General features: G+C 47.4%; 1 protein-coding gene across 4 annotated transcripts in view; it reads right to left on the reverse strand.

Annotated features, from left to right (window-relative positions):
- The window catches only part of dve (SATB1_N and homeodomain domain-containing protein dve), a 135,498-nt gene that overhangs the window by 7,392 nt on the left and 102,294 nt on the right, over positions 1–25,812 (reverse strand). For 3 of the 4 annotated variants that reach the window (XM_086981576.1, XM_022794803.2, XM_086981575.1), the window contains 3 exons: positions 5,820–5,949; positions 5,651–5,714; positions 199–481 (listed from right to left, as the gene is read on the reverse strand). In XM_086981576.1, the coding sequence (XP_086837702.1) occupies positions 199–481; positions 5,651–5,714; positions 5,820–5,949 (477 nt within the window). The remainder of the gene's footprint in view (positions 1–198; positions 482–5,650; positions 5,715–5,819; positions 5,950–25,812) is intronic. The other variant, XM_022794804.2, reaches the window with a different exon arrangement.

Consider the following 25,812-nt stretch of genomic DNA (forward strand, 5'->3'; position numbering starts at 1 on the left):
ATATATTGCAATACAGAAAGAAAATGCAGGCAGAATGAGGCCAGTAGGGAAAACTCTTCTAAATTATTAATTAAATCTTTTTATTGGTATTTGCGATCAACATGCATACTAGGTAATAAAGCGAAATCGTTCAAAGTAACCCACTTAACATAATAGTACGGTCGATGACAAACGAAAATATGAAAATATTGTCCGTACACATACTGAGCGCTGGCGGTATTCCCTCCACCATCTGCAGTCGACTCTGGAGAGCTGCCGCCCCAATCAGCAGCTGGTTGGCGAAACGATCTGTTTGAGCCTGAGTTTGTGGCTGCGAGTGTTGTCGCTGTTGCTGCTGTTGCTGCTGCTGCTGTTGTTGTTGTTGTTGTTGCTGCTGTTGTTGCTTGTTGAGCAGGTGATTGAGCAGGACAAGATCCTTAGGACTTAGATCCCTTGTCGGCTCCTTCACATCCTCCGATTCTTCCGGAGGAGTATGCGTGTCCTATCAGGGAAACAAAAAGCGTTCGCAGCCTTAGTGACAAGTTTCCGAACCACTCACGTAATAGCGTACTGCTGGAAGCTTTCAGTCAGATCACAGTCATTCAGTTGTGAATGTTGAAAGCAAAAGCTGTTACGGCGTAGCCTGATCTAATCTCGTGTAGTTTACAGTGGCAAGCAACGATCTGCGACCAAAAATTCAACGGCTAGACATTGCTTGAATTAGCTCTAATAGATCATCGCAAACTATTTGTGACTAGTCCACGAGAGCGTAGTTCCTAGGAAAGCAAAACATGCGCGAAGGTAGTAGCTATCGGGTATAATCGTAGTTCGAACGCAGCACTGCTCCTCCTCACTGACGAATTTCTTCAAGGGGAACAATGACAAAGCTAAGTCTGGAACAAAATTGAATCGATCTTATAGCTAAACTCATTATTTTAGTTATCCTTCTCTGAAAGCCACTTTTATGAATCCGCCTCCCGCTATCTTTTCGGCTACAATAAGCTTCTATCTACCGCACGCTATAGCTCCTGTACTGAGGCGCTACCTGTTTCTCCCGGTTGAGAACTGACTCTCGACATATATCGCTTATTATCCCCTTCGCGTGAAGTTCCGCTCTTTCGATCTTTTCTTTTTTGACTGTTTTCTTCCATTGCTGCCAGTTCTCTAGGAGTAGCCGCAGCGGCGTTTTAGTGCTGATGACGAACATGATGATATGACTAAATAATAAAAAAATATCGGAGAAAAAAGCGGAAATCGCGAGGCAAGTTTGGCGGTTGGCCGGGTCAATATTAGAAGGCCACACACAGACGCATAGATGATACACACAGCAGTACATATAGGCGTCTGCCTGGATGAGCACGCGTTTTATCGTGCCGTCGTGGCAAACGAAGAAGAGAAGATCAGGAGTGCATGAGCGGTGATAGGTATAGCAGACGCGCGACTATAGCAGGAGTAAGACGAGCCTTAGAACTAGGCCGCTTAGTCGTCTTGACTTGACTTAGAGACTTAAGGGCCTCGGTAGTGGCAAGCGGTCGGCAGCAGTCGCCACTGCCGCCGCTGACAACTGATCAGCGAGGTCGGGGGCTCGAGGGGTGAGCTTGCGTAGGAATATAAGTGCTGCGGCTCCAGTGGCCGATGTCCTGGCAGTCGCAGCGCTGGTGGAGGCAGTAACGAGCCAACAGGGCTATACTGTAGTAGCGCTGCTTCTCGCAGTGCGTAGTCTGGCAGGCTGCCAGCCTCTTGCCGATTTTTGCTTCGGTGTATCCTCCCCCTCAGAACCCGAAACCCGTAGTTCCGCGATTGGTGGTAGAGCCAGCCCCATCCAGCCAGCGGATCCTAGAAGCAGCAGCAGCTCGAACAGCCATAGCGTCATCACCAACTGCACTAGCACCCCGAAATCATCCCGCGTTTTCCTTACCGACCGGCAGCGGCAGTACTGTCAGTAGTATCTTCTTAATATCTCCTTGATCAGCTTAATGTTTGAAGAGGGAATTTATTAGACTCGAGGCAGCGACAGCAGGCGCCGAACCTGGTAGCAAACCGTGCTGCATTACAGCATATCCTCCTCTACTTTGTTCTTTAGCAGTTCCCCAGACTGAGCCCGCGCTAGGCCGCTATACTGCAAACGCCATGAGCGCCGGCGCAGGACCGTGCCGGCGCTTCCTCTCATCTCCTTATTATTATTATGATGATGATTATTATAGTCAACATCCTCAACATGATATTCCTCATCACGTGTCATCGCTATCGAAGTGTGTAGGGGCAACTGGAGGGTGTAGGGGTAGGTGGAACGTCCGGACGGGCAGGCTGCTAAAGGCGGCGAAACAGGATGGCAGCGCAGCTAGCTTTTAGTTGTCCTTAAACAGCCAAGGATAATTGCCGCCCGATGTCCCCCCAAAATTCCCGACGAGAGGACACAGGCTTTCGTCTGCCCCTACCTGACCCCTTGCTCCCCTCTCCATGCCTTCATTTCCCCTTTGGTATTTCTTACCAGGAACTCGTTTTCCCTGCCATTCCCCCGTCTTAATTCCGTACAGCCATGTACAGGCCGCGTCGAAGCTAATACGCGGGGAGGGCACGGCCTAGCGATATTCTCCTGCCAACCTAATCATATACTCGATAATGCTTGTATGTATTGGGCACGTACTGGATATTGTATGTGCGTGTATGTATCCAAGATGAATACATATACATTGAGAATTTATCCAGCTATACTCTTTCGTGCACGTGTTCAATGTAAAAGCCTAGCAAAACGATCGGTGCCTTCGGTAAAGCCTTTGCAGGCTATCATACGTCGTGATCGCTTGCTTGACATTTCGCGTTATGGCGATACTTCTGTGTGACATCATGAGCAAATGATGCGTCGAGGTCCTTCCGACCTATCAACAGCAAGCGATAACCCAAAACCTTTAGCTTAATAATGTACTACATGTATAGCTTTTGCTAGAGGCGTTACATTCGGTTCGTTAACAATTTGCTCCGCAAAGATTCATCAACACTGGAATCCAGCACAATCACAGTATAACGTACCGGTCATTTCCCTAGTCAGTCGGTTTCAGTAGGTTTTGAACAAGTATACAACACACAATGAAGGAACAGTAGGTAAGGGAGGATAGCAGGCTAAGATGACATTGCTGTAACCTAATTTCTCCTGAACGCGTATATGGACACACGATGACGTCGTGTATGTCTGCACGTATCGTTATTCGCGATTTACAATAACTATAGCAGTCGATTTTTTACAAAACTGGACTAGACTTCACTGCATTACCTTCTACCAGCATCAGTTCGTTAGCTGGTTCGCCACAGCAAATCGAGACCCCGGCGGCCATCTAAGGTTTATCCTCAAGCGCGGTTCAAGCTAATCAGCACGTGCCTCGATGCCATAAAGGGCTTGGCGGCCAGCATCAAGTAGCGGCCATCCTGAGCATGACTCCTATTATCTTTTGCCGTTCTTTCCCCCCGAGCCTCATACCCTATTCGTTACGTTGGTCAGGCTAGAAACAGGCGCTTTCTCGTGTGTCCTACTCTATCTCTCTCGAAGCGCAAGTAGCTTTTGGGCCTGTTGTAACACTACTAACAGCAACAGCGCAGGCACTACCAACATCGACTGATATACCAGCCGCATAAGCCGGGGTAGTCGTACTATGTACCTCTCTTTTTCCTTTCTGCGTAAGAGGTCTCATTTTTTGCGGATTAAAGATTGTGGAAACAGGCGAATAATGAGGAGAGAAATACATGATGGCTAAGGACGAGAGAACAGCAGCGAGAAACGAGATGAGGAGCAGAAAAGCGGATGGACGGGCCGACCGACGGACGCACGATGATGGGCAGCACCAACATGCGATACGAGAATCGCGCAAGTGTCGTCGTTGTGTGGAAGATGGTCGAAAAGACGGTTTCCCTTTTAGCTCCTTGCCCCAAAGCCCTCATAGCCTCAAACCTCGTCCCAACTCCTACCAAACATTCCCCTGCCCTCGCTCCGTCTTCTTTAAGAAAAGAGCGCAGCCTCCGAACAGGATGGGGAGAGGGGGGGGGAGACAGTAGCGCCTCTCCTGTTAGCTGATAGCAATATTTTTCCGCCGCCGTTCCTGCTGATGCTGCTTGGGTAGCCGTTAGCGCCCTGGAACTGTTCCATAACACCACTATGTTACTGCATCTGCCGTGTCAGTGTCCGCGAGTGAGTCGTGTAGATAATTATGATCGCCTACATGTTAAGGGGGCTTAGTTACTAAGTACCTGTAAGCCGTATCTCTACCGAAAAGAACGAGTACGAGAGGAGCCAAGAGAGCGTTGCACGCGTAGGAAAAGAAGAAGAAGCGGAGGAGGGCCAGTAGAAGCATAGACGGTAAAACGAAGAACTACTGCTTTCGGTAGCGCTGCTACTAGACGAGTGCAGCGCGTATGAACCGTGGACGAGAGCAACGGCCACTACACCTGCTACTGCGCTAACAGCTGAGATAGGAGAAGTGGCGATTGTAGTATTAATATAACCAGTCGTAGGAAAATGCAGGCCCGTCGTCACTGCGAAGTTTCCCAATTTTGGCCGCAATCGCCAGTGAGTGAAGGTGGCAGGCCGGTTGTGAGAGGTGGTAGCCAGCCTAGATCTTTCAACCAGCTTATAAGCCGCCTGATGAAGCCAGAAAGCTTGCCAGCGGTACGTCACTGGCCCTGACGACAGCACACCTTTGTACGAAAAAGCTTCGCAGACCTTTCTCGACTTCTGTCTGTCTACGGCTGCCGAAGAAGAACAGAAAGAGGCAGTCTGTCCCGCTGGTCTGTACCGCTCCCATCCCGCGACGCCACTATGCACTGGCAGCGCTTTAATGATAGCAGCGCGGAACGAACCGTGGACATGAACTTCAAACTTTCTCAAGCAGGCTTGGCTCGCCTGACTGCTCCATCAAGCCGTAGACAGAAAACCAACCTCAAATAAGTAAACTGGCTGGCTGGCTGGTTGGTTTCAGTAACCGCAGCGATTACCAACTAGCAAAGACTTGCAGCGGAATAACTCCGCTAAGTCGCGAGAGACGCGCACGGTAGTTGCGTATATGTATTCGTTCAGCCAATAGACCGATGGGCGTTAGGGGCAAGAGGTAGCGAACGGGGGATGAATTTCACTGTGGATGAAGACGAGTTGGCCTGGGTGACACAGCGTTGCCATAGATTGGGCTCAATTAATCCCATTGAAGAAAAACTACCGCAGAACTATTTACGCATCTTCAGGAAGAATGATGGGGATTAAGCGGGCACACGATAAGAAGAAGGCTCAGCAAAAGTTAGAGGAGAGTAACTGAAACGGTAAACTGTACAGCAAACACTACTCTGCTTTTGTCCTTACGTATAATGAATTTAATTAGTATGAGAATAAACTTTGTTAGTGCCTAGCTTGTTCGTTAGATGGCCATAACAGCCATTACCACCACTACAATTACCTGGCAACATTTTGTCGCCGTATCGACAAATCTTACATACAGAGTATATTAATACGAAATGAGTTCCGTAACATTAATCCGTAAATGACTATTCATAAATTTCGACGTAACTTTACATTCACGGGTGCGTTTGTGCTTGTTAAGCGCTTACAAGGCAGATCGAGCGGTATTTCGTTACTAGCTAATTACTAAGGTAAATAGACCTATGCATATTTAAGTTGGCAAGCTCAACTTACCCTTTTGATAGTTTGGCACGAGGTCAAAGGATCTTCAGACTGTTCGCCCTTCACCGACGGTAAACTGTAATGACGCAACGGTGACGACAGATAGATGAGTTGATGATCAGGTTTATATGTGAGTGCCATTAATCAAAAGTCTTTGCGAAGATAGAAGATTCATACTTACTTGAGTAATGTGATACGTAAGGTGACGAGCTGGCCAAGATCGGCGAGCATTTCCCCGACCGTTGCATTTTGGGGGTTATCCGTTACTTGGTCGAGTCCCAATGGTAGCCAGTTTTTGATTTGGAGAGCACCTACGTCAACGCACAACAAGAAACCAGATGACTACATGTTGGTGTTACGTCGCGTCCCTACAAAGCGTTGAATATATGTATATGCACATATGTGAATCTGCAATACAACAACCCTAAGCAGACGGAAACTGGATAAGCAGCATTGTGTACGAACCAATGTAATGAATTCAATTAAGGCTCTGGAAGTAAAGGACGTCGCCGTCGCCGTCGTCGTCGTCTTAGTGAAATATATTATATCGATATTAGCGAAACAACAAAAAAGATACAGGTAAAGTGGGCGTCCAATTAAAGGCAACCCGAATCAATCAACATTACGAAATATGTTGCGGCAGTACTCCTAGAACAAGGCCGTCAAGGTCCAAAGCAGGACAATCTAGCCTGAGCTAGGTGCTGTTGCCACCTTGAAACAAATGGCAAAAAAGACCTCAACCCTTCCACCTGTGAGAACTGCTGCTAAAGCAATACAAGTACATAAAATAAGTTACAAATAGTATCGTTAACAAAAATGCTTATAGCTGCTTTCAGAGCCATAACTTCATTTTGTGTTCTCTAAACAAGATACGTCCATGCTGCCAACAGCTGTTCATGTGAAAATTTGTTCGAAACACTTCCACAGTGCTAATTTATGCATAGTTAAAGTTAATCACTAGTGTCATAATTAGGACAGATCACTATGAAATGGCCGAAAAGGACAACTCCGATTTTTCCTATTATAAAACAGCATTCGTCGTCTGCCAGTGCCCAGGTGGCAAACACGAAAACAGACTGAATCATAGTATTTTTGCTTTCTACATAAATCGTTGCTCACTAACCTCATGCTATAACAATGCAAAAAATATAATAACAAAGGACAAATTAACCTCTAGGTAGTATGCGTTTCACGAAATCGGAGTAAATAGCTGACACAGGATATTGTTGTATACGTACAGTGGCTAGCGCTCACTACTTGGCTCTCTATTGTTGTCGTTGAAGATCTATGACACGTACATCTGTTCCCGTTTGCTTTTGTGTTCTATACTGATTCAATTGTTGCTTGCAAACAGACGACTATACGCTTGTGTACGCCGGGCTGGAACGAGTCGGCCAATCCGGCCTACAAATGCGGACAAAAAAAAGACTCGGAAGGATTTACTCAATATGAACATGAAGCGAACACACACAGATGCGACAGACACACGCTGAAGGCAAACGCTGAATTTGTCAGCTTGCTATGCCGTTGACGTTCTTCGAAAGAGAAAGGCGGATCGAACGAAACGGATATCAGCGGATGAATACAAAAGTATGCAGCAGCAATGACAGCAACGGCCGAAGACACGGCAGGGGGAGAGCAGCGTCAGCAGAAGAGTCTGCCAGATGAATCTGCGCAGGATAGAACGAGTAGAAGTAGAAACAACTCTGCACGAGAAGGCGTAGCAGCGGCCACTCCAGCAACAGCAGCGAAACGAACAGTAACAACGACTGCCGACGACGAAACGCGGCACCGACTGCAGATCAGCCATCGCGGCTAAATGGTAATCCGCTCTGGTGGTTAGGCCAAGGCGAGCGACGGATGAAGCGGCCGGCCACGTCGCCGCCGCCGCCGTCGACAACGACGACGACGACAGTCCCTATCCGTCCACATCTGCCATCGTACCATGCGCGAGTGCGACGAATCTCTTTCGACTTGTTTCTATCTTATCATCGTCGTGACGGCAAGGCAATGTTTCTTCGTATCACCATTCGACGGGCGACTGAAGTCGTCGAAGTCTTCTAGTAATAGTTGCAGTGGCCGCGGCAGCGGTAACGGATTAAGAATCTTGAGGTTTTAGCGGTTATCCAGCGTCGTCAATAGCAAATACACCGACTGCTGTCATGCTGATGCCGCTCGACTGCTAGATTGGCCACCGACACATCGGCAAACTTCTTCCACCCTCGTCTGCAGACGCGTTGCTGCTGTTTCCTCGATCGGTGCGGCCCGCCAGGCTGTCAGTACATAGGTCACATCTACTTTGCGTCCTCCTATTGCCGCCGTTGTGATTGCAGTCCCGTCAGCGGCGCGAGTAGGGCGAACGGACGGACGGACAGTTCAACGCTGGCCAGCACACCAGCTACACAAGCAGGCGTATGTATCAGCAATGTATGTATATCGTCGGACGATCGACGACGTCGACTGCACTATTATACTGGTTCCGTTGGATTAAAGCTGCTTTTGATCTAGTGGGACGTCCGCTGCTTCTGTTACTGTTACTTCTAGTAAACGATCTAACAGCAGAATAATCCCGATTACGTTGTCGGTGCAAGCCGGTACAAGCTGCACAGGCGGCAGCCGTCGCGGCATACAGTTATCGGACGTTATCATCCTGTTATTAGTACGCTAGTATTGGCAGAAGCTGCAGGCTAAACGTGGCAGTAGCGGGGGCGACAGCGGGGACCACTGCTAGCAATGACCCCCCGCTTTCGTCGGTGCCGATATTTGAAGACAGCATCGGAAACTTTAAGAAATCAGCCCACCTCATAATTTTGTGCCCTTATTCGCAACAGCGATAGCGGTAAGTGGCAAACGTAAAATGGATAGGAAAACGAATACGGGAAAAAACTAAAAAGATATTTATCGATTGTCAAATTTCTGCCAATCAGCTGTTATGTCCTTCGATGAATATGACACAGAAAAGACGACTTAGATAGATATATTTGCATCGAAAGAAAAAGCAGGATAAATGAAAGGTAGAGATTATCATACACTGTACAGTATCCTGAATCAACGCGGGTTTGCTAAACGTTAAACGTCAATGCAGGCGATCGAATGGTTGAATTCGTTGACATCTCATGGAGCCTAGTACAACACGTATTGTGTCAGAAATGAATAAACGGTCACGCGTGCTTGCAAAATGTCGTCGAAAGGCTCAAATATAACACCAACCAGGCCATCAGGTTCGTCCCGCAATTCATCAGCATTGAACTTCACCGAAATTTAGTGCCAGTTATTAATGATACCAACCTGCTATCAATACCCAAACTATTTCTCCTATAGGAATCAGTAAAAGGGCCTTCTTACCGACTACACACGATCTAACATTTGATGAGCTGACAAAATGCTTTCTTTGTTAATAGTACTTCTTAATCTAAGCTTCGTCCATCTTAAGCTAATATGGGCTTGCGACGTTATAGAAACCATGGTGTGCTATCGATCACGACAGCGCATTATTTCTTGGTGGAAGCTGTTGTAGAACAGGAAAATGTCAAATAGATTTCTATCGACGGTTAGAGCTGGTGAGAAGTTTTCGCGGACTGTCGTAACAAGCGTGCATGCAACCCCCATCTCTGTTAGCAGACGAAAGCCAATTGTTTCTAGAACAAAACAACCGTTTTGTGTCGATTTCAGAGTTTGAACGAATATCAGCTATTCTATCTAATCTTTCTGCGCTGACCAAATTCCACAAAAGTTCCGGTTTACGTCATAACCAATTTTGATGCGACTCCTGGAAAGTACGATAACAGATCTTCACGAGACAAATCGGAAAATCTTCAATGGGGCCTATATTCATTGAGATGGCTCAAAACGATACACCTAGGTTTCTGATACAGAAACTAACGCCTATTGCATAACTGGGAATATCAATTGTTAACTGAATTGAAACGTCCTAGGCTTTTGGGCTCCTTTTGGGCTGAATTATTCGGCCACTTTGAGCCTATGCACTTTTGGCCTAAAATGTAATTTCATTGAAATGTTTCATGTGTAGCGTATTGAAGTTTTTCACCTATTACACTTTATTATTGCAATAGGTTATTTACGAATCGAAAGAGAAAAATAATGGCTTAGATCTTCAGTCGAGATTATAATCGTATAAGATGGCGATTATGTTGAACAAATATGATCGTCAGAAATGGCGCGTGTAGAGAATTTCATTGAGGTATCTATTTTCGTTTAGATGCAATCTTAGAAACAAAGCATGAGAAAAGCTTTTCATTTGAATGAGCTTCCATATATATATAAGCGGACGTTACTAGATCATTGACCAGCAACTATCAGCCGTCACATTCTACGTTCGAAGCCAGAGCTGCGACCCCCCCCCCCCACAAAACCTTGTACACACACATTCGACCATATGTATATGGGGGTAGAAAGAGAATAAAAAATATTATCGAACACTTTCGTCCTTTCTCGCGTTGCTGTTTCACTCGTGTCCGAACACGCTACAGTCCCCCAACAGCTTCTTGCCATCATCTCCTTCACAAAAAGTCAACGCAAGCCCTTCGATTATGAACCGGATAGCTACGGATAACCGTCGATGATGATTATGTCTCTACTCCGCTCAGCAGATAGAGTATAGTCGTAATCCGGAACTGCGCGGCTCCCTGTAGCAGTGGCGGCCGTAAAGCGGCCGTTGCTGCTATAGCCGTCACAGTGGCACTATCTGAGTATATAATACAATCGAGTTGTCAGCGCTCGCAAACTACTGCTGTGATCACGGTTTAATCCACCGCAGTCCTATTCCAGATCGTGGCTCGAACGGATCCAAAGACGAATCAAGGCAACAGCCTTTCTCTCTTCGGCGCCTGAACGTTCTGCTATCGTTGTTCATTGGTTTTTTGTTGTTGCCATCACCCGTCAAAGTGCTTGTACGTAATCCTAGGAGATTAACAAAAAAATTCGCCGATCGCGAATCACGGATCTTGGGCTCGCCGCTGCTTTCTAGCTACGACTATTACAACCATCGGAAAAGATTGGCTGAACGTCACTCGAACCGCCACTACGGATAACGCTGTTTGTCCGCGGCCATTTGTCACGACTGTAGGTAACAGGCAACAGGCCAATAGGTACGAAAGCAGACAGGAGGTAAACGGAGCAAACCTGGTGTCGACTGACATGGATGATGCCCACCGACATGGGCATCTAGACAGGCTAATAATACGGACGGATACTCACATACAGACAAATAGAAACTCACAGACACACTCACTCATCAACGCTCACATTCACATTTCACGTAGGATCTTGTTAGCCTACTTTGTTGTTGATCACATCCATTCGTTTAGGACAACGAGGAACTATAGTGAGCGAGCGAGAGAGAGAGAGAGAGAGAGAGAGAGAGAGAGAGAGAGAGAGAGAGAGAGGGGAGGGACGTTCCGACGAGTGGTCACCGTCAGGGAAGATCGCACGCAGCCAAACCCGTATTACTTAAGTGCGAAAAATGAACGTCTCCCTAAGTGAGATTAGCACCACTTTCGTATGGCCAAATTTAGGACTCTAGCCAGTTATCACAATCATACTGTGACAATTGGCTAGAGTCATTGCTACTTAATCATAGCTATCATTGCTAATTAAAGCGTGTTGCGTGCGTACGTTGCTTGCGGTAATTTTACAAATTCTGTATATAGGTAGCAAAATTTGCGCTTGTCCACGGGTAAATACGTGGTACGATTATGGGAGATTTCTAAAAAAAGATGCAAATCTCTTGGATATCTTATTACGTACGACAAGCTTAATCGCAAAGGCGAAACCTCATATTTTACAGAAATTTACGAACTTTATCGCATAGTATAATTTACGACATGTGTGAGACGTAAACGTATATTATTGCCAAGTGTACTACTATTGGCGGTCCCGACCCGGTATAATGATAAACTAGTAAGCGTATTGTATTTAAGCGGGTGAAGCGTATTTGTACCAGCTACAAAACGCGTAGCCCCAACACAAATTACAAATGGAAATATGGCTGACCGTAACCTAACCTAACCTAACATTTTCGCTTTCGTCTCATAGATTTTCTTTGGTGTCTTAAATGGCAATTTTTTAGGTTTCCAACAAGCTGCCGTTTCGTACCGTAAATCCGTACGGTTTGATGTAGCGAAAGCTTCACATCACCACGTAACGACAAATGTTAGGTCTAGTATCGCCGCTTGTCTTTATTCTGTTAAAAGTATCATCAGTTGTCATCTCTTCGTTATTGTCCATTATTACAACTGCTATATCTACACATACATCGAATCCAATCGATACGACTGTAGGCCGTTGTGGCAACGGATCAGGCAGACAAACGCTGAAGTGCAACAGTCGATGGGTTCTCAGCCGTCCCGCCAACCAGTCGATAGTTTATGTCTACATACAGCAAACTCGAATACTACCCTACGAATGGGTCAAGATTATCCATGCATATTCCCAACGCAAACAGGCTGCGCCCCCCACTGCAATAGCGTATGCTGCTGATCCTGCCGGAGCTGTAGGTGTCACTCTTGTTGTCGTCGTTGTTGTTCGCGTCAGTGTTCTAAAAGGACTTGTGGTGTTTCTGAAGTCGGTGCCTTGCGGTTCATGATATTTCTATCGAATTTCGTCATCGTCACCGTCTCTGCCACTAGGAAAAAGGACTGCAGATGCACCAGCAGCATCAGTTGCCAAGGCTACGGGAACGCCAGCAGACGGGGGTCAGCCACTGCTGGCTGAATGACGGCACCCAGCGCTGGATCCAGCTGCGTAGAGGCTACTGCTGCCGCCGTTGCCTGTCGTCTAAGCCGGCCGTCCAACGTTATCCGTTTAACTTTTCGCGCAGAACCTTCGACGACCACAGTTTTTTTTCTCGTAGTGAAGCCGGTAAAGCCTTCATCTCCGACTGGCTGCCGCCGCCGGCCACTGGCTGGTAGTGTAACTAAAGCAACGCGTCTCGCCGAACTCCAGCGAAGCCGAAGGAGACGACTTTCCATGTGGCGGGAGGTATTAGAGTTTGGCAAGGACTACCCGTATCTCATTTGGCTCTTCGTTGGGCTTTCGTCGGTGGAGACTTGTCTGCCGATACCTCTTTTCCTTTTTTCCATTTTATTACATCTACCATCTTCGGCACTATCATCAGCATCATTATCCGCTCTACGTCTGTTTCCTACTTAGAAAGGGAAACGGCGGATTGAGCCAACAGGCAAACGGCACATGGTAGCTATTGCCACAGGGGCAGCGAGTACTGCCGTATACTAACAGCGCATCAGCAGCAGCAGGGCAGTCGACCGCCAGACCTACTGGATCTGAGCTTATCTTCTGCCTATCTGCTGTATTCGGATGTATCCGCATCGTCGTCGTCGTCGTCGTTCAAACTAAAGCAACGAGCTTATCCACTGGGGGCATAGATGAACGACAGACAAACTGAAGAAAGAAGTGGCGATGGCAAGAAATGCCCCCTTGAACCTGCTGCTATGTCTGTCTTTACCCAGCGCTGTTCACTATATGTTCAACGAGGTATTGAGGTCAGTAATCGGCGTTTGATCAATATACCAGCCAGATATAGTGCTATCGAATATCCACTGAGGCTATCCGCTTCGGGCGCGCCTAACGGTAGTGTAGGACTGGAAATTCAAAACGTTTTTTTTGAAGCTAATAAACGAAAAATTTCGAAAACGATCTCTATAAGAAAAAAGGAAGACAACCAGAGCAGATAATACTATCGAAACATGATAAAATAAATGATTTTTCGGTAGCACTATTAGTCGATTTACTGATTGACGGGAAAATGGGGCAAGATGTGTAAACTATTTCAATTCATATGATTAAGTGTACCTTCAGTTTTACTAGCAAGCTTAATATGTGCAAAGAACAGCTGTGCAAAATGAGTGTACAACGTCTACGCACGTTACAACGTCTTAGGCTGAGAACAGCTGTATACCTTACTTAAACACGAGGCGGCGATTTTCTCCAACCCTTTGAACCCTCATCCCTTCAACCGGAATTGGCTATACATAGGTTGGTATTTCATTATTAGTAGCTACTAAACACGAAAACTGGAGAATGTACTAGGAGTACCAGATTGTAATCAGTATTTACATCTGAGTACAGCAAAATCTGCCTGATGTTTTTCGACGTCATTGTTGTTGTTGAAACGGCGCTAAGTTCTTAACGCGCGCTGATCGACAACGTACCTGAATCAGTTCATAAGAAGTCGACCGCCAGCTCAAACTACTCACAGAAGACTGCGCTCGTGCCCAAATGGCCGAATAACTAGGAGTTTATAAGCGTCGTAGGTTCCTGGAATATATTTGCGCTCGCCCGGTGGGAAATCATATTATAACATAAAGAAGGTAGAACCTTTAGCGTCGTGTTGGGCAGTTTTGCGCTGCGAAAAAGTGCAGCACACAACTACCAAGAAAAGAAAAGAAAGAAAGAAAGAAAGAAAGAAAGAAAGGTTCGACATTTTCCCGCTTTCGTTGCTCGTTGAGCCTGCATTGGCCTGCATCGACTCAATTCACGCCATTGAACTCTTTCGTCCTGCATCAATTTTCTTTGTCTTTCAAAGGCTCTCACTTCCTTCTCGTTTCTCCCATTAGGACAGGTTGTTATCGCAGGTCTCGAAACATGTGCGAAAAACGCTGTATTCGTCACTGTATATGAAAAGTCAGCCATGAACATTGTCGACCGTCGGTGCTGTCGCTGTTACGACCACGAGTATCACTATTTACCGTTCAGATACTACTGCTACTACAACGATTCGGGCGCCTTTGTCGTCCCGTCTAAGATGCCTCAAGCTATCGAAAGCGAGGCAGTAGCATACGCCGTCTGCAATGTATGAGCTACCTTTACTGTCAAATGCCCGGCAACAAACCCGCCTTCTGGCCATCGCAATGAGGAGATGCAGGAAAGACGAAATCAAAGGAGGCGCAGTTTGACGCACATCTGAAACGCAGTTAAAATCTCAACCAAATAACTGCCCCTTCTCAGTCACCCCAAACCTCAACTTCTTGCCGCTTCCCTTGCTGTACCGGTTCTTCCCATACCATCTCGAGTGCCGCTCCTAGCCGCGTTTGCCTGTCCGCCACGCGGCGGCTCAATGTAATCATACGCCCGCCAGCCAATTACCCCACTTCAGCCCACGGTATCCCCACGAAACTCTTGGTGCTGCCATCTTTCTTCAGCAGTCTCCAAGTCCAGAGCCAAAAGAGCGCAAACACCAAAGGAGAAAGAGGGAGGAGTTCGCTTGATTCCTCTATGGCTTCCCTTCATCGCTTCCCTCTGTGTCGATCTTCCAGTCAGTTAGCAAATAAAACGAAACCAAGACGAAAAAGCCACGAAAGGTAGAGTGCAGCCCTTTTCCGTTCTGATTTTCTCAACCTTGTCTCATTCTAGATGCTTCCCTAGCTAGTTTTTTCGCGCCGTCCGCACCTTTCTTTCTCTAACTATCCCTACAAATGTGTACACATCCAATCTATCTGAAGCGTCAAGCCTGCCGAAGCTGTCCATGCTCGATGCCAGCGCTCACTGCGCGTCCGCAAGGGCAAGAAGCCCCTCGCAAGCGAGCAAGAAAAAGCTCCCAAAGGCATAACCTTCTTTAGCAAGCCCATCTCGGCTTTCCGCCGTTGGTTTTTCAGCGTTCCCGTCCCCAGGTCTCATCCCGAGCCATAGCCCAGCCAATGTTTCGATCCACAATTGTGCCGATTTGCCATTTCGCAGGAACACAGTTCCATATCGCAACAGCAAAAAGCGAAATGACAGGCATGGCGACAGCGGCAAAAGAGGGGATCAAAATCGGCAGAACCGTTTTGAGGTAGAACGAGTGAGTAAGGGGAGTTGGGGGGCGACTCGAACGCCCCATCGGCAACTTATTCGCCTAGCTAGCTAGCTAGCTAGCTAGGCAGGCTTAGTCGCGTAGGGGTTTTCGAGCGATGGCAGCGGCGGTAGCGCGAATTGAGGTAAGAGAGACGGAAAAGCCGACGAGTTAGACCGGAACAGTGGGAAAAAGGAAGAGTAAAGGAAACTGCGAAAGAGCCAAAGGGTGGTAAAATGTTAACTGCCAGATTTTCTCTCTAGCAGCGTTTTGCCGTCGCTTCTTCAATCGCAATCGAGGCAGACTGAAACGCTGGCTCATGTCAGAGTGAGTGTAGCTATAAGTGAGGATGCTCAATTCAGGAATTATCTTTAAGTGCGACAATCAGCGCACATGCCTGGGTACACAGCATCAGCTGCATTGACGCGCGCCGCTTACCATACCGCCTCCCGACTAACGCCCCTTGATGCTGCCTATTCTGTCTTTCATCTTCTTTTGCACGCTCATCATACTCCAAGGAAGGAGCATGGGTACAGAGACGATGCCGACAACAACGACAACTACGACGCCAACAGAATCGCCGCTTGCAATATGGGACTGCTTGCTCGTAGGACCGACAAACGTGCGCGCCTCCTAGGCAAAGAGTTTCACAACGAGTTTCGGTAATGCAACGTCACCGGGCAGACTACCTTATAGTGCCAAAACGTAATACATGTATAAGGCCACGTTACCTGTTTATTTGAACTCACTCCCTTAACTAGTTTGTTATATATCGGAAAGACTCTTCTTATTCAACTCTGTGCTAATGCTAATAATATGATGTCCCGGTGGGATGGGGCCAAGGATGCCTTCTTATTGTAGCAATAAACAAGCCTCTTTTCGATCTTCGTGTTCGTCTCAGCCGTCCACTCACTCACTCACTCAATCAGTCGCTCGGCAAACCAGCTGAGCCGCCGACCGAAATACGTCCTTTGTGGAACAATGGACGAATGAAAGAGATGAGGGAAAGACACATCTAGGTAGGAAGACAGCCAACTGCTATATAAGTAGATGGCCGAACTTGCTGGTATTGCCGGTTGTCCTGATGGCGACGATGGCAGTGATTGTGATATCGGAACGATGATGACGATGACGACAGTTGATGCGCTAAGGAGGACGACATTTGGAACAAGAGGGATCTGCCTTTTCCCTCGACTAGCTTGCCCGCTGGTTGGCTTGTCGCTTGCGTTCGTCTTTGTCGAAATGGGGGCGAGCGAGCTGAGGAGCGGACGGTCACCCTTCAGTCAGCAATGGAACGAGTATCCGTATTTCATTTTCTCATTTTAGTTCTTACTTTTCGAGTAATTAGATGTCAACTTCACCTCCTTTCTATGGCAAGGAGAGGGCCCGTGCTAGCAGCGGTGCTTCACTCTGCCGGCACACGCCAAATGTCATCCGTTGCTGCTTACCAAGGTCTCGATGACATCTCTATATGGACTCTTAGCTTGCGGGAGTCATGAATTAGAATGAGCGCGCCATATAACGTTCGTGGAAAGGATAAAATAAGAAAAGAAAACGACAATAGAAGACTACTATATCCAAAGACGTCTTCCTCGAACATTAACCATTTTCACACCATCGAATGAGGCCGGTTGTCTTTGCTAGTCAAGACTCAGAAGGCAAAAGTCGTAGTATTGAATATGACTACATCGATATTGTACACGTGGCAGAATTCAAAACTCACAAAAAACTTTCATTATGCTAGAAAGTAATTATAATTTTAACAACAACCACTCTTATTTTGAAATTTAATACAGTTTTCTGTAAATTGGCAGTGGGTTTCATTAGAGACCCCTGTGTGCTATACAATTTTTTTTTTATAAACTCCAAGGTATTACGAGCATAATTTTGATTGACGATGTTTGGTTAGTTTTGCACTATCGGTAAGTTTCTACTGGAACATTTTATATTTTGCCAACACGACAAATAATACGTTTAAGCTTGACTTCTCTCTGTTCCATTTGATTTACTGTAACCATCTGAGATTATAATTGTCATAAATATGACCTAGATCAGAAACAATTCGATTGACTGCGTTTTTTTTTGTATATATTCGCATACCCAGATGGAATATTGCGAATTGGGCCAATAAATACACATGCCTGCCGTACTATACTCCCTGTGTGTCTTCCTAACCACTGCTGCGCCCATATCCGTGTATGTGCGTGTGTGCATGTATCTGTTGTTGATGTCCATTTTGGCTAGCCAGGCCGATTCCCCGTCGCCGGCACAACAGCCGTTGCAAGTCGTCCTGTACTTTCTACTCCCTCCCCTTTTTTCTCCACTTCTTTATCGTTCCTTCTCGCCGTTCTCTTCCGTCGGCCTGCCTCCGTTGGTGGATTAAGCATTTTTAAAGTAGAATCCCCCGTTCCCTGAATGTCCCACGATTGTCCCACTGCGTTTCCTGACAGTTCCTTCGATCTAAAGCGTTCCACCCTCAAAACCCTCGCGCGTGGATGATGCTCCGTCCCTTCTGCCAGCAATACATTAAGCAAGCGAAGCAGTGCGCTGTGCCACGCGCAACCCAACTTCGGCACCGAGGCCCTAGCCTCCAGTTCTAGCAGCATCGTAGCCAAGCAGTCCTTACCACGGTTGCCATCACCGCCACCATACCCCTTGAACAGCAGTGGCTACGATGGCAATGCCGGCGCCTCCTGCTGCCGCATCTGCTCGCCAGGGGACCTCCCTATTCCCGTTTGGTTCCCGAGACAAACAGGGATAATCCTCTTTTAGCCGGGGGCGCGAGGGTTTTTGAAGGGAAATTTGGGGTGTGCTGCTTAGGGGATAGGAAGTGTGGATGGCGGCCGCCACGGAGAACGGGGTCGCACACTGACAGCGGGGAAAGAGCTAAAGGGAAAGGTAGCGCGGGTTGTAGGAGAAACACGAATTTACTAAAGCGTCCCCTGCGGTTCGGCAACGTTCAGCGTGCTCATGCCGAGCACTCAGCTTCGGCCCCTCGTCACCCCCTTCTGCGCTCCGTCGTAGTACCCGAAGTGGATGTAGACGGCTGTCCCCTTAAGCCGGTGGCGACTGTCTCCCTCGACAGCCTCGGCTAGCTAGTATAGCTCCTTTTGAAAGCCTGCTTTCGGCTCGACTCAACTCCGCGGACCTTGGCTTAATGTTGCTGGCACTACTGAAGGAACCCTACTCGTGATGGTACCGCTGCGACCAGCCTAAACACAGGCCACCCAACTGCCGCTATTTTCACGGCGCCGTGTTGATGGCTCATGCTAGTGAAACCATTTATACTATTTATACATATAGAAATACTAATCTACAACAGATGTATGGTACAATCATTTGTATGCAATATCAGCAGTCTGTGATTCTTTAGCATTTGTCAGTTATACCTTGTTCTACCTATTGACATATTAGCATCTTGGCTACGCAAACAGAGAAATAATATGAATTGCAAGTTAATGCCAATCATGTAACTTCATTGGGGCATTGCATTGTTCGAAAAATGTGTAGAGGATCGCTTTGATAGGAACAGAAAAATGTATGTGCGGTAGTCCCTTAGAGAAAAATCCTAACATGGAAATGTTGGTGTACGAGCACATCATTAGTGATATATGATTCACTTTATTATACATCGTATTATATGGTTATATCGTTTCTTGTCGGCAAGGGTAATCTAAAACTACCAAGGTTTAAACCCTTATCATAGGTCTAAAAATATTCGTGCAACGTATTTTTCCAAGGACTAAACAGCGAGACGCCAAACAAGAGCGCAAATAATGGTAGCTCATAGCATTGCAGGCAATAAGCATCACGCGACGCACTGCGAATCATTGACTAGGCAATATACCGAGTCGTGGTCTACTGAAGAGAGCTAGCGTCGCCGGTGAGGACAAACACCTTCAGACAGCGTCAGTGTTGGCTACCTCGAAAAGACGGGTCCGAAGAAATTTAACCTGCTTCACACCGTCTGCCATACCTCCGAAGTATTATAACCACCAGACGATATATGAGTACTACGAAAGTAAGGGTGTAATGTGTTTGCATGAAATTCAAACGAAGTTACCATCTTTCCAATACACCTATACCCACACTCAGTTTCCCTGCTCATAGGACCAGTCGCTATATCGTGTGCCACATGCCTCAAGTGAATCTCCGACAACTATTTACTTACGCCCCCGACACAGTGGCCTGCTCGCGTAGTCTATTCAGACGCCGGTTGGCGCTAAGCATGTGCATTTGTCCGAAAGTAGGCCACCTGTATAAACAAGCGCACGATAGGAAAGGTAACTTACATGATTAAGAGCGGTGAACAGGCCATTTTATCTTAATTTATGTATTGCTGTTTTTGATTTAGTTCTCTTGCGCGTTGATACCAGCAGGGCATGAGCCATAACGAGGTATTCCGCTATACGAGTAGCTTGATTCTAGTTAAATTCTATAGTAAACTCTAGTTAAATTCTACGTTGTCCGTGTCATCAATTCACGTCTACGTAGTAAACTGTTGTTGGTGCGAGCCCTAGCATCTACTTCTTGTAATCTTATATAGGCATGTGTCTGTCTATGTGATCAGCAAAATGGTCATTGCAAAACTCAGAGACTGTTTCAACAAATCCGTCCTGACCTTTTCTGAGCCTTTCCATTTCGGCATTAGGCCAACTTCTCGTGTCGGCGGATCGTCCTGTCCATGTCAATGGAGATCGAACTCGCTGGCCACGGCCAAGCTTAACGTTGTTCAAGCGAAGGAGGAAATACAGGGCTGGATTCGTGGAGAGCTGGGGTTATAGTAAATCTGGATCATGTGATGCTAGCCAGCCTGTCGTTCAGCGCATTGGTAATGGTAGCGCTCGCCCAACGCTCGACGCCCAGCACCCAGTGCCGGCGATTGTGCGTTGTGCACGCAGGTTATTGCCAAAATAGCACTAGCAGCGCTACAGCAGAACTGGCTGGATATGGCAAAGGGCAGCCCAGCGGCAGCGACCACGGCGGATTAGACAGCGAACAGCGTTGCACTGAGGCGAGGCTGGGCTCTACTGTGGTCGCACCGGCTTTATCCGAAGAGAGTGAGCGGAGAGATGTAGTGGGGTTTTTGGGGTGGGGGTAGAAAGATGGGGTACTTCACGGGGAATGGATAAGGTAGGGGCAGTCATAGAGAATCCAAGAATGGTGGAGCCGATGAAACTGGCTGTATGTATCTGTGTGTGTGTGCGCATGTAGATCTGGCTGCGAAAATGCTGAAGCAAGCCCAACAAGAGAGACTCGAGCGGCCAGCTTGGCTCAGCGTCGCTTTCAAGGATCTGCTATTGCCGCTACCGTTGGTTGGTCCGCCCGTTTGTCGGCTGCCAGCAAAGGGGCAGCCCTTTCGGCTAGAGAGATTAAAATACGAAAAAGAGCTTAAGACCCCGGTACCCAAGAGGCCCCATTTACCATCCCTGGCTGCCTTCTTTCCACTTCTGCCCCATCCCGCTTTTCGTCTTGACCAAAGGGCGCCAGCGGGGTCGGATTGGAGAAACTAGGGGATACTTCACCCCGAACATTTTCCTAGTACAATTCCCGACCCCCAGCTAGCCTTTGCAGGCTCTCCAGTCTTTCGTTCGTCTCGTGCCCCCTGTCTTCTTTCCGAACAGACTCCCTCTTATATCATGGATAAGCGATTTCGCTACGCTGTACATATAACTGTGGCTGGGAAACTCTCCCTAAACTAGCTAGCTTCACGGCCTCACTGCCCTGGCTGTCTCTACCGCATCGAAAGGATTGCCTTCGGGACGCAAGCGAACCAACGCGTCATATTCTCGGCACTCGTCGTATGCATACAACCGGTTACATTCACTGAAGTAGATAGGAGAACCAAGAGACAGGCAGGAAGTCCAACGACATAGCGACTCAGATATTTGAATACAAATATGTAGATGCATGGATGTAGCGTAATAGACCGGCAGCAATAATTAAGATGGCAGAAGATACTAGTACCATTACAGGCTCATGTTTTGTTGCTATCGTCGTAAAGGTTCACTCGTATGAAGACGTTCATTTTACAGTGTTAAAGTGTCATTACGGAAAAAGAACCACTATTACATATAATTAGTACACGCTGGATTGCTATGTAAACTGGCGCAGCCATCCGTGCCTACACTCCGTGCTCTCCATGTTACTGTTATCCGTTGGCGTAAATCTTCAGCAATGCCGCTTGAGCTCTCGAAGTAAGCTGCCAGCCCTCGTACGTAACTATAGCCTATGGACTCAAACAAATTAAGTCATTCGATCACACTTCTTCATAGTATACACACTGTAATAGGTTAACGCGTAATGAGACGGAATAGTTCGGCTGCTACCTCAGTATCGCGCATACAAGCATCTCCCTATGCAAGACTTTTATACAGCCCTGCGAACCTACACGACCGATGGCAACCGCTGAAGCAGCAGCAGAAGCGCGCAGATTACTCAGATCTTTGTCAACAACGCACCTTCGCTGTTCACATCAGTTCGTATGAGCGGTGTTTGGGCTTTTTTCGATTTTTTTTAACACAGCCTTATAGTGTTTGGCTCACAATGTGATGGGATCGGATATATTTGGCAAACTCGTTTTCTATTCGTCGCGTCGCACACCTAAGTACAAACATATCGACAGACAGTCAATCTGATTGTCGTCGTCCTACTTCGCTTCGATGCTGTCGTTGTTGCTGTTGTTGTCATTGACACCAATTCGAGTCAGCTCTCTGTCTCTACGGAGTTCAATTTGATGAGCGTAATTCGTTGGAATGACGAGATACTTGCTCACCTCGCTTGCTTTGTCCTGTCTGCCGCCTCGCGCAGGCTTCGCTTTATACCGCTACTGGCGTTGTTGACGTAAAACAAATTGTAGGACTGGTGGAACGGCAAAGCTGGAGGCCAACAAGTTATTGTTATCGCCATCCAAGCGGGACATGATCCACCACGGTAGACCGTAAACTCTACAAAGGCTACGTCTGTGCCTGTTAGACCCGTGAACCTTTCAAGGGGCGGAAGCGGGTCCTGGCGCAAGGGATGATAAGACGCGTCCACAGCTATGTAGCAGTCGCGGCGGCAGTAGCAACAGCAACAACAGAGATAGCTACAACGAATGCGTTTTTGCGTAGACAACAGAGAGAGTGTGTGTGTGTGTGAGAGAGAAAGAGCAGGAGAGAGGGGGGAAATAGGCTAAAAAGAGAAATAGAAATATAGGCTGGAGTGATCCCGACCCCTTACAATCACCCCAGGACCGACCACGGGCGGGTTATACGGAAGCGACAACAACCCGCCAACAGGCAGATTTATATAGATGCTTGTATGCGTAAAAGCAACCTACATCGTGGCCAAGCCAAGAGAGACAAAAAATAAACCCGCCTGAGTACATCCATCGTATATACGTACATGATGTTACTAGGACAGAAGTCCCGCCTCCCAGCGAACGACCCGGCTGGCAAGGGGTTACACTCAGTCTTCGCCAGTTTGTATAGCTACAGCTTAGGGGAACTCGTGGGAGGTCGCGGCAGCTTAAAAGTCTCAGGGCCATAGGACCGAAGGCAGACCGTAGATTTGCGTCGTAGGGTTGTGTGGTCGCAGCGCGTTGTGCCAATGCGACGATAGTGGCACGGCTCAGCACTTTGATACCAGCGATGTAGGCCTTACAGGTACTGTAGTTCGCTTGTTGGTCCTGCACTTGCTGCGTCTGCTGCCGCTGCTGGCCTTATATTCCTGTTGCTAACCTCAAAAGAACGGCTCAGCGCGAGGCAAATAAAGCCGCTTGGTTGGCCGATTCCCCATTGGCCAAATCACGTTAGACCGTGCGATCGCAGGAGCAATACTCAGAGTAAAGGTTCGAGCATGTACAGGTGTACGTCGGATCGAGTAGCTTGCCTCTCGTAGTTGGGTATGTCACTCGTGTTGCGGTGAAAGGTTGGAGCAAACGTTCCCGAGACGTCAAATCACAACAAGGCGAACGCTGTTGGCAGACCAGATAGCGATCGAAAACTGGTTACCTGAGCGGCCTAGCGTCCGTCCCAAAGGAATTGATTGTCGGGTCAATCCGATTCTCCCTGGTTTTTGAAAGGCTCTTCTGAGTAGCACCAGTAGCAACAATACCAGTAGCCGAAGGCAGCTTACGAGTGGGTTGGGCTGCCAAATGCCGCTGCGACCCAATCACTCTGCCTTCATCAGCGGTGTGTACACTTTCTATATTTTTCTTATATCAGAAATTTCGCGATTCGCTTTTATTATTATTATTATTATTATCTAGCTGTTCGCAGTATAAAGTAGAAATTCGCGGTAGTGCGAAATACGGATACAAATGACCCAACGTTTATACAGCACTTCGCGTCGGGATACAGTTTTTGCAGCTAATCTTGTTTTGACCAATATATTGTACAGGCATCTGCATATGCGCGTTTATTCCATAGTGACAACGATTACGTACGATCACATTTGAGATCATCCTTAAGATTTTAGCCGCGTACAAATATATCATACGTGTTTTTGCTTCTTCCAAACGTCACGTCACGTCACGGAACGGGTATTTATATAATCCGCCAAAAACACATCCTCTTCCTTCACGTTCCAGTCTACGGCGAGATGCCAGCCTTCTGACATCCATGTTCAACACGGCCCACCTTCCTCCGTATCGGATTATTTTTATTTCCTAATCTTGCAGTAGGGATCAAGCTGTTCGTGTTATTGGCCAACAGTCACATATTAAGCAGAATAGTCAGCTGTTCAGCGCCGTTTCATAGTACTATCGTTACAAAGGGTTGCTGTTAGTTCTACCGTTTCATTGTCTACTCGTACGAGACCTGCTCTCATAGAGACGATCATGAATTGGCCCTCACTGCAGCATCACCCCTCATACCGATATCATTTGCCGCGTTTGTCAGCGCATCAAGACAGGCGATAATCACACGAATACTATTATATCATACCCCGTGTCACTAGGATCATTGTTATAGAATGTATGATACATCTGACATTTTTCACCTTAGTTAAGTGGTTCTTGCTTTCGTCTCCATTGTTCTTGTTTTGTTACCATTGTCATCACTTTGATGATGGATGTTCAACTCAGCCTGACGAGGCAGTAATAAAAGCAAATCTAGTAGAATATCTTCCATCAACCTTCCCAAATTCTGCCGACTGAGCCAAACTACTGGTGGATCATCTATTTCACTTTCGCTACTGTTTACGTTTCTCATTTTGTGTCGATCGGCTACTATGTAGCACCCCCCCCTGACCTGCTTGCTTGTCTTCCTTCACTGACCCATACCCCGCCTCAAGCCAGTACCAGCGGACGGCAATGTGGGCAAGGCAAGCACCGTTAAGCAAAGCAACCCATGGATACCGCTACTGCAATAGACTATAGTCTGCTGCCGTTACAACAGCAGCAGCAGCAGCAACAAACGGAGTCGGCTATGGCCGGATTCATGGGATTTAGACGCAGAGCCCATCTTGGGCAGCAGGCAAGCCTACATCCAGATGACTTCGGCGGACGACGAAGTCAGTGGCATCAGTGCGCGTTGAGCTGAACCAGCGGTGGCTTCCAGGCAAAAAGGCTGACCGAGCCTAAGGCACCTAGATTTTTACGAAGAGAAACGCGGCTGTAAGGTGCCGCCGGATCTGTCTCTTGGCCATCCAGAAAAGAGCTGCGCAGCCCTGCGACTGATCAACCGACAGCCGACGAAGCGACGCACACAGGATGGCAGCAGTCAGACAGGAACCCAACAGCAACTACAGCAAAAGCTGTGTGAGGGCGTAAGGGACGAAACTTGCTTGCATGGTCCATGGCCAGCTTGTGAGCGTCCTGTCGAGCGCCGGAGTGAAGCCGACACCAAGACTGAACCCACAGCAGCGGCTAGCTAATCGACGTGGAAGGGAAAGCAAGCGACATAATCTCTTCATCTTTCCATGTTCGTTTTAATCCCCTCGAACCAGCAGTAATGCCGGAGCGAGCTTCAACGGCAGAAACCTGGAGCTCTTTGCCAACTCTGCAGGGACTCAGCAATGTCTAGCTGGGCACCAATGTTATAATGTTACAGGGCCGCTTTTTGGTAGCACTATGATCACAGCTGGTGGGGTAGTGTCCAGGCGGTCACCCTAATAGTGTCAGCAGAAGTGCAAGTGCTCGGGCAAAACGCTGATAAGCATCCGATCTTTGTTCTGGAACTACATCTGGCAGACTTGACCTAGTGGTACTAGTATGGATGGGACCGTAAGCTAAATGGCATAAGTACTGGACGACCGTTATGTTAGCTCTGTCTGTACTCCAATGCGCACCAACTGCTCACTTCCAACCGTTACTATTTGTTTAGATGAAAATAAAAAGAAAAAAACGGGACTTAAGTGGAGGAGAACAAAGAGAGGTATGTGG

Source organism: Varroa destructor, unplaced genomic scaffold, assembly GCF_002443255.2.
Source record: "Varroa destructor unplaced genomic scaffold, Vdes_3.0 BEIS01000002.1, whole genome shotgun sequence".
NCBI classification, from domain to species: domain Eukaryota; kingdom Metazoa; phylum Arthropoda; class Arachnida; order Mesostigmata; family Varroidae; genus Varroa; species Varroa destructor.